Genomic DNA, 9,808 nt, shown 5'->3' with positions numbered 1-9,808 from the left:
TTTAGTGAACCATTTCAATCAGACCTTTGATCAACCACTTGAAAAGAAGAAAAATGAATGCCTAAAACAGAATAATGGCAAAACATAACATTTACTTAAAACACAAGCATAATGAATTGATAATTTAATATAATGCACATGCTGGGTTGAAGTACTAAAAATTGCGCATCACGGTTGTCACTTTAGTCAGTGTGGAACCGGCAACATTGTTATCTTATATGCATGGACAAAATACAGAAGCAAATTATTAAAAATTTTGTGTTAAAAATTAATAAAAAATTTGTGTTGTGCTTCGTGCCGTACGCGTTTCGCTTCGTATCGACAGCGTTTTCACTTTTTTTCTTCATTGTTCATATCTGTAAAAATGTTAAATATTAATTCAAAAATGTTTTCACTCCAATACATAGTAAAAGTAATGAGAAACTGAAAATTGAATTTTCAAATATATTAATTAACTGATTTTAATTAAGCGGTATAAGTGCAAAATATTTTGAAAAAAAGTAACACAAGTGGAAAGAATGAGGAATTACTTTTCAGTAATTTGACGTCATAAACTCAGAGAACGTTTCACGACGCTACCACTTGCCACGTAAGTCAAACGAACGAGCGTGCCCTAACTGACGATAAGGCACCTTTATGGTGATCGTTATTTGCATAGCGCAGCGTTCAAAACCGGTTTTTGTGCATTGAAACTTCTTGGTGAAGATCAACTCTAAAATATACCGCGATACAATGTCAATAAGAGAAATGCACTGTTCAATTCTACCAATAAGGAATGGACTATTTGAAAATTCAAAAATGACCTTTATGTTTACAATTCAGCCGAAATATAAACTATCTGGCAGATAACGCCATAACAAAAACATTTTCTTAGTCAAAACACGCCTCCACAGGGCTGAAGTTGAACTTTCAAAATTCAAAAATGGCCTACATAAATGGAATTTGATTTCTAATACAATAAGACGCTTTCAACTGAGTAATTTTCTGTTTAGCTACTGAAAAAGATGATTTGCAATAAATGCTGAGGTACTTAACGGACAAAACTACGCGCGCAGCATTAAAAGTGGTTTACGTGAAATAAACAATCTTGTAAAGATGAATTCTTTCCTCATCTCGACAAAATATGAAGAACAAAAAATACAGTTTAAATAAAAAAATATCTTACAGATTACAAACTTAGGTAACTTAATTAGCTACATTAGCACCGCTGCACAAAATAAGCACACAGAAGAAATCGCATTTACCTCTCTTGTCTTCTCTTGTTCTGCTTCGTGTCGTCCGCGCTTTCACTTTTTTTTTGTTCCATTCCTTATACCTGTAAAAATGATATATTAAATCAAAACTGTTCGCACATCATCACAATGTGGACTTACAGCAAATATAATAATTAACTGTTTTCTAATTAAAAAGTAATTGTTTACAATATCGGTATACAAAGTTTTTAAAAGAATAACAATTAGTAAAGTGGAATACTTTTTCACACAGCTATATTAACTGTACAAAACTGAGAATTCTGTTTTTAATATATTTCAATTTCGATGCATATAAAAATTAAAAATGATCACTTAAATATACATGCATTCAAAGAAAAATATCAAAAAAAATAAGTTTCAGTATTAAATTTTTACCTGAATACAGTTTTTTCACTTGTAATTTAGTTACGCACCGCCACCGCTAATTGCACACCATCAAAATAAAATAATAACTGTCGATACAACGTTTGCCTTTCTCTGATTGGCCTATTATTTCACACCCTCCTTATCGGTGATTTGGCAATTCACATACTGTAGATTACTACATTTTCAATTAATTATATTTCTGTGATCTTATTTTTGAAATATAATTTAACTTAATTTAATAGCCATTTTTCTCCTTTCCATATTTCATTTGCTTCTTTTCCTGTCTATGTGTTTGATTATGTCTTCTATAATATAACAATTCCAGTGCAATTGTGTCATAAATGTTAAAAAAAAGTCTTCTATAATTATAACATTAACATACTCCAACAATGAAATAATTATCTTATTAAATTACGAATATAAAGTCAACTGAATCGTAAAAATAAAAAAAACTTAAAGCATAAATATAACATTAGATCACCATTAACAGGTTGTGTGAATATGGAAGGCATAAACGCACAAATATTTTTCAATTATGTGCAATCAAAGCGAAATTTTGTGAATATTGAGTAAAATCATATTCTCTGTCTGTTACTTTCTAGAACTGGCTTACCTTCAGTTTCTTAGAGAGAAAATTTGAATAACCTCAAACACAATGTAGAATTGTTGAGGATTTGAAACGTCGCATAACACCGTTTGTAATTTCTCCGCATCGGCGCGATGTTTATGATTTTCAAGTTGCCCATTTTTCACATTTTTGACAATGTTCAAAACGGTGATTCCAAAACTGATTTGGATTACAATGAAACACAAGTGACTTATTTATTTTAAATTTGCTTAAAAATCATTCAGGATAGATTAAAATAAATTCTAAATGAAATTATATTTTCTCTTCTTCACTTTCAGTGCTATTTTTCCTTACTGTGCTCTACAGAAATCTCTTTTACATCAAATATTCCATCATACAGTAAAATTCTTATTTGGAAGTTATTCAATATCAGATAAGCAATATTATTTATGCAATAAACCACACACACTCACACTCACACAGTACAAAATATGATAATGAATGAGAATGAGAACATATGAATATTAAATGAACATGTTGCTAATATGAATTACTTAAAGAAAGCACTGAAAAGAAGAAAATGACAATAAATGAACAAGATAGAAACTGCTGAATAAATAGAATACTTTTTTAATTTTTGCTGATTATCATGCGAAACCAAGCGTTTTGATCCACCAGCATTGGAATATGAACATGCGGACGTTTCCACTGCTGGTTACTATTAAATAATAATTATATTCATAACAACGCTTAAACAATAGTATTATTATTATTATTGCTACTAGGAGGTTCCGCCGTGGAAGTCCCCGTTAACAAGCAGGAGGGCGGGGGGCGGCGCAGGGGCGGTCGAGCTGAAAAAAACCTTGCTTGAGATCCCATTGCTGGGATCCGAGCAAGGCGGTAGGCCTCTGGTACCGCAACCGGGAGAGGAAGAGGTGAGCTTTGAAAATGTGGACTTTCATCATTGGATACGGTTAGGGTCGCGTCGTGCAGTGTAACCCGTCGAACTCCTGCACACCAGCCTATCACACATTCCTCCTATCCTTGCACTGCTATTCTCAAACATTTACTTATTCTAATACTCAAACTGTAGCAGTGCTACCAACTCACTATGCTCAAAAATTGTCTTTTGAAATGGTAGACAAATTATTCAATTATTTCACATTCCGCAAATGAACCCTGAACTCAACTCGACAAAGCATGAGACGTGAAAACGTTCAAATGCGGAAAGCCACTCAAATTCATTTAAATAATAGTACTCATGATCTACGCCCAATTACTCTAATTAACAAACATGTGAATTAAATGCTCAATAACCTACAGCTCGAATTTATATAACTTACAGACTCAAGAACTCCTCAGTGAAGTTTACCTAATTAACCTAACTCAACAAATTCAAACCGGACGTTCGCGTCCATCTTCTATTCTTCTGTTTCTAAATGTAGAAGAATTAGTCCAATGAAATAATGTTATAATAAATAAAAAAAACAAAGCCGTTTTTATTGCTATTCTTCGTCCGTCATCGCATTGAAAACGCCATTGTTCATTCGCCGCACAACGATCGCCTACAATTATTTCAAATAAATTTCAAGAGTCACGAAAAAATTTGCATAACGTTCATTTCTACTAATTAACAAGTATCAAACGTATTGCTCATTTCGTTAAGCAAACATTATTCAGGTCACATAAGCTCAAAAGCAAACAAATTGCAGTTGCACGCGAATTTGCATTCAAACTAGACAACGCCTATGTTTGAAAAGATAACATTCTTCTTTCTCTAAAAGCATATCTTACTTTGTACTTAACGATTTAATAAATTGAGCAAATGCCGTTCACCGCTGCCGTTAGTCAACAAAGTCAATTTAACTGGCCCACTGTTAATATGAAGGCAATTTTCAGACCACCCATATTTGCATTAAAGTCAGATATTGCGCGCGTTGCGCTGAAAAGCGTTTTACGTGCGCTGAATAAGCTACTCAAAGATGAACTGGAACACAATACGAAAAATGAAGGTTTGAAATGATTTGAAAAAAATATTCAGATGCACTGCCAAATTCAACCAATGAAACCTACTGAAAATTCAAAATGACCTTGACGTTTACAATTCAGCAAAATATAAACTATCTGACAGAAAAACGCCCATAACAAAAACATTGACTTTGCCAAAACACGCCTCTGCATTTCTGGATTTGATATTTGAAAATTCCAATATGGCCTACATAAATGGAACTAATAGCAAAAATGTTTTCATTGAAATATAAGCAATGTAGTTGTACACGCTGGAAAACGAAATCAGCTTGACGAAAAATATAATTTAGCTAATATCTTTGATGATATGGAATGAAAAAAGTAATATGTGATAATGAAATTAATTTCTGTATGAAAAGCGGCATTTCGCTGTATTACACGACAGAAAACACTAAGCGCTAAGTTATATTCAGCCATCAGTTCTGTTTAGAATGAAATTCAACGCCGTGAGCAAATAATCGTTGAAAAGTTAACCCTGTTCCACAGTTAATTCTTGATGACAGCGCAAACTAATAAATTGAAACAGAATTAGTTTTTTCAATACCTTCTACGTTCAATTATGTGTATTTGAGTATTCTGCATGAAAAGTATATCAATTGTTGTGTATATTCAAATGAAAACCTACTTAAAGAGATAAATATACTAATGTTCATGCACAAGATGAGAAAGTAAGTTGTAAAATTAAATTTTTACCTGAATACAGCTTTTTTCTCTTGCACTTTAGATACGCACCGCCACCGTCAATCGCACACCACTGAACAACCGAGGCATTTACCACTGATAGAATGATTGTTTTTCTATAATTGGTCCGTTATTTTGTTACCTTCTAATCAGTGATTTGGCAACCAATTTACTGTGTATTGCGGTATTTTCAATTGTAAATCATTTTCATAATTTAATTTTTACAGTATACTCTAACTTGATGTTCAAGAATTTTTTCTCTTACAAAACGACCAGTCTATTTCTATTTTTTAAACATACTCAATAATTGGATTTAATCATAATAAATGAGTTATATTTGTGTTATTTTAATATTTGAAATTCGTGAACTGTTTGAATTGAGCGTTTTTTAGAAAAATAATTCGGTGTATTCTACGTTTATTTATAGGAGAAATATAAATTTGAAGTGATTTGAAGTGGAGGGCTCTGCCGCACTGTTGCATTTGTTAACCACTTATTTTACCACCTTTCAGAATATTCAAACCCTGAAGCTGAGTTGATTAAAAATGAAATGCTGATGCATTCGATGAATGATGCTCGGAAACAATTGCTGATTCAGATAATAATCGTTGGATGCTTTTCGGTTTGGATATTTTCTTTTCTATGATGCAAATATTTTGTCAATCTGAACAGTTGCGCTTATTTGATTCAAACGATGCAATTGAACGTCGCAGAGCATTGCAGATAGCTTTCTTATTGATAGAGAAAAAATACCTCTGTAAACTTGCCTCTAAGATAACAAACATGTTTTGCAAATTGTATAATAATAATAATGGGTAAATAGTGAAATCAATATGTATATATTGAAATGAATAACTGTTCTGGAAAGCCACTGATGAAACATTTGACAATTTCTATTCAAAAATCATTTATTCCCGATCATTATTTATTATTTACTTTTAAATATTATTGAAATTTCACTCCATATGATTTCCTTTGCTACTGTTGTAATAATTGCAACACTGAACAGAGTGTTGAAAAGCGATTTCAATGAAATTTACTGAAAAGAAGAGATTTTTAATTTGCCTGAATGTAAAGTTTCAAGCATTTCTTCAGTAGCTTGTAAGTACTGGTAAACGTGAAATTTGGATGAAAAACACAGAACAGCATGAACAATTAAAAATTATTCAATTCAATTCATTTCAATCCGTCGATGATGATGACAAAAATGATGATAATTCACTTGCATCTATCTGTACGTATGGCAGTTATATTATACACGCATTGAATAAATGAATGTAATCAAACGTATTTTGATGGAATTTAAATTTCACAAATAAGAAAAGCTTAATAAATTACCTCAACGCAATACAGTTTGAAATGCTTTTTCTGCATTTAGAAAACAAAACATGAAATGTTAAAAAAAACATGCAGCATGACAAAAAAGAATTTCAAAAACAGTGTACTGTGTATCAATTTAATATTGGTCAAAATAATGCGATTATAATGCCATCCTTGGTCGAACGGTGATTTTAAATTTTGTTTTCAGATTGAAAAGTGAACCACTGAACAATAAATTGTTGACTTTGTCCAGTTAAAACTGATTTAAATTCGATTTAAAGTTCACTTATTATATGCGACTTATTATTCATAGTTTAACAATATGCAAAAGTTGAACAATAAAAGATGAAATAGAAGAATGTCAAAAGTTATGTGGAAAATAGTGGAAGTGAACGTTTCGCATAAAATTCTAAATAATCACAATTAACTTTTAATAATTTCACATCGCAAATAATTTATTTTGCATAAAGTTGTGCTATTCAACAAGCTAAAGTTCTCCAAAAGTGTAAAAATACAATTTGAAGCTTTTCAAATAATTTATTCTACAATTCTACGCGCCTTTTGTCATATTAATGTGTATCTTTTTTTCTGATGAGCAAAGTTGATCATCTGTATAACAAATAAGTTTTGCATAAGAATGTGAAAGAAAAAGTGAAATGAAAATAGTTGAAACGACTTTTTCTTTTCCATAATTTTGCTTGCATAATTAATTATACGAATAATAAATAAATATTTGAGAAAAAAACTTTTGAAGCTTGGCTAATTTCACGAGCAATTAATACTGCTTGTGTTATATAGCACGTGCTGTGTATGCAGGAACAATAGGAAACGTGATTACAATCGATTGATGATGAAACGTGCAGCAGTTGTGCTTAATGGATAGACTCTTGGTTGTAAATTTTTCAGCCGGATTCAATTCCAAATTATCCACCCCACCCCCCCTCCATCCCCATGCAGCGAAGATCCGAAGAAGAAAGAAAGAAAGATCTGCTTGATTTCATCTCTGCTGTTGAGGTGTTTGGATATGCTTTGTAGAAGAACGCTTTTAAAATTTTCTTTGCTAATTTCGTCCCTTCTCCAATTCTTCGAATAACCAAATTTAAAGTGACTTTTATTTTTGAATTTAGACGTATAAAATTGTATAAAAAACCTATTTGCAAAATGCGTTGACGTTTTGCTTCGTAAAAATAACAATATCATTAATCACTGAACGCTTGAAAAGAGTGAAAATTTAAAAGGTAAGCGAAATGATCACTTCGTTGTCTCTGTTCATTTGAATTATTTGAAAAAAAGAATATTTATAATTGAACTTTCCCAACAACGTTTTTCTTTTCGCTTCTGATTTTTATAGTATTTTTCCAATTCATTCAGCCAGTGCACAGTAAAATTAATATTTGACAAAATAAATTTGCATAACGCACATCGATCAAATCAAAACACGAAGTCAAAGCATAATATGTGGTGAATAAGAAAATCCAGAAAAGAGATAGATAGATGTTGAAGTGATAAGAAATTAATGTTATAGAGCCTAATTAATGTCCATTACACAGAAATGCACAGGAAAGATTATCTGCATAGTTACTACTATATATTGAATTTTCACAACAAGTCAAAACAGCGCATTAAAATTGATTCAAATAATGCACTTTTGCATTCGAAAGTTTATAATTCCGGATGTAAAACGAAGTGCTTCTATTCTCTAATCATTTAGCTTCTTCCTAAGCAGCATCTTCCACTCGTTCTCATCTGTCGTTGTGTCACTTTGTATTTACAACAAAACTGTTGGTTGTGGTTGTTGAAAATATTATTGATTTTTTAGAAATAAAAAGTCATGCTGTGCTTTTGAAAAAATTAACAAACAAGTAAAAGAAGCATCAAACAATTTTTGCAATATTTCAAGTATGAAAATTTTTTTTTGTTTTCTTCTTCTCTTCTTACATTTTTCATATTCCACTACATTGTCATACTTGTAAAATCTGTAAATGAACCGAACCCTTGTCAACACAAATGATTTTATAGTTTGAAAAAATATCTTGATTTTCAATAATCTCATTTACAGTTTTCCTTTTGTATGTATTATTTACAATAAATGTATTGTTAAAAACTTTAACAAAGAAAAACAGAAATGGGAATACGTTTTTCAGAATAGAATTTTGTACAGTTAACAATATATTTATATTTGGCAGGCTTTCGACGAAATCACGTCTGAGTTTTCAAATAAATAAATTATAGTACACAAAAAAAAAATTAAGTAGCATGTCCCATTGTCATCCATGAAAACACAGGTACGAGGCAATTTTTTCACAATACAATTAATTCTGAAAAAATTATAATACAAATAAATAAATATTATTAATTAATAAATTTTTTTAAATTGAAATTAATTTCAAATAAATACAATTTCAGTTTGATTTCTACAAAGTGATTGATTGTTTGCCTTTCTTTTGGATAACATATGTTTACAGTGAAAATGTTGTTAATTGAATTGCGTTGTATCGAACTGATTCAGATAATGATTAATTAACAAACGTGGACAGTAACAATCAACTAAATTGAGAAGTCAAAATTACAAATCACAACTTTCCCCATAGAAATCTGTAGCTGTAGCAGCGTAATTGAAATTCACCGAAATATTCATTTAGCGTATACAATTTTACATTAAAAATAAAACATTGTGTATTTTTTCAAATGTCGCTTTTCCTTTTACTTGTTCACGCTTTACCAAAACTAAGATTATTTATTTATTGCAATATTCTCAGTTTAATGTAGGAATCACAAATTCCAGTTTGTAATAAGGTAAAAAAATATTCTAAAATTTGAGACATGCACAAAAGAATGCTATGCATAATTGGATTATTTATTGGCCAATCGATGATTGCTTAAAAAAGAGCTACTTAACAACTGATATGGCAGTTTTATCCCCGCTCGAGTGGATGATCATTAGCAAGCGGTTGAAAAGTAAAATCTTCCAATGCTTGAAAAACTTTCCCCTTTAGCTCATTTAGGACAGGAAAATTTTTCATAAATCAATGTTAATAGCATTTCTTTTCCGTGAAATAAAGCGTCACTATTTGTAACGAATTTAAGTAATGTCATCTACGTGTATTTAGAAGAATGCAGTACATCATCCCTAATAGATATGAATTTTTCACTTTTTTCAATAAATTTTAAAATTATAGTCAGCAGTTGTTGAGTAGATTTAATTTTCAGTTAACTTTGAATGCAAAGCATTTGCCTATTAGCAATTATACGTTTTCAAGTGAATATATATTACTATGCATTTTAAGTTAGCCAATTCAGTCATCTATTCAACCCAATACGCAGTGTTTGATCAAATGTATCACAGTCAGTATATTCAAATCGGCTGCATGCAAAATGATAAAGAAACAGAACTATTATTGACTGACAGAACTTGGCATAAATGGTAAAATTCAGATATTACTAGCAACTGAGATAAGTAATATGATAAGAAAAAATTGTCATAAAATAAATTATTTGGAAAAAAAAATTAAAACTACATAATCATGATAATTCTGATCAAGGCATTCATTCATAGAGAGCAGTTGAATAGAGAAAATAAATAAAAATAATA

At 30.7% G+C, this 9,808-nt stretch overlaps 2 protein-coding genes across 2 annotated transcripts; both read right to left on the bottom strand.

Annotated features, from left to right (window-relative positions):
- Positions 1-374: 374 nt before the first annotated feature.
- On the bottom strand, positions 375-1,306 carry Tsp_07684 (hypothetical protein). Its single transcript, XM_003381133.1, has 2 exons — positions 1,245-1,306; positions 375-423 (listed from the first exon to the last, which is right to left on the bottom strand). Exons 1-2 carry the CDS (start codon positions 1,304-1,306, stop codon positions 375-377), a joined length of 111 nt encoding a protein of 36 aa, XP_003381181.1.
- A 724-nt stretch (positions 1,307-2,030) lies between these two features.
- Tsp_07685 (conserved hypothetical protein) lies at positions 2,031-4,368 on the bottom strand. The gene is given in 10 exon segments (XM_003381132.1): positions 2,031-2,048; positions 2,265-2,436; positions 2,742-2,753; positions 2,846-2,905; positions 2,970-3,038; positions 3,050-3,225; positions 3,589-3,622; positions 3,677-3,752; positions 4,089-4,174; positions 4,340-4,368. 10 exon segments carry the CDS (start codon positions 4,366-4,368, stop codon positions 2,031-2,033), a joined length of 732 nt encoding a protein of 243 aa, XP_003381180.1.
- Between the last annotated feature and the right edge of the window lie 5,440 nt (positions 4,369-9,808).

This window comes from Trichinella spiralis, assembly GCF_000181795.1.
Source record: "Trichinella spiralis strain ISS 195 chromosome Unknown Scfld2, whole genome shotgun sequence".
NCBI classification, from domain to species: domain Eukaryota; kingdom Metazoa; phylum Nematoda; class Enoplea; order Trichinellida; family Trichinellidae; genus Trichinella; species Trichinella spiralis.
Note: the sequence above shows the minus strand (reverse complement) of the source record. Positions and strands in the feature narration are given on the sequence as shown.

Excerpts from the sequence above, each read along its gene's own strand:
- Tsp_07684 (XM_003381133.1), bottom strand. The coding sequence starts at position 1,306 with ATGGAACAAAAAAAAAGTGAAAGCGCGGACGACACGAAGCAGAACAAG. Across the intron at positions 424-1,244 it reads AACAAGAGAAGACAAGAGAG|TTTCTCATTACTTTTACTAT; the intron begins GTAAATGCGATT and ends TTCAATTTTCAG.
- Tsp_07685 (XM_003381132.1), bottom strand. The coding sequence starts at position 4,368 with ATGCAGAGGCGTGTTTTGGCAAAGTCAAT. Across the intron at positions 3,623-3,676 it reads ATAGCAATAAAAACGGCTTT|AAACAGAAGAATAGAAGATG; the intron begins GTTTTTTTTATT and ends TTCTACATTTAG. Across the intron at positions 2,906-2,969 it reads TTCCACGGCGGAACCTCCTA|TAACCAGCAGTGGAAACGTC; the intron begins GTAGCAATAATA and ends ATTATTTAATAG.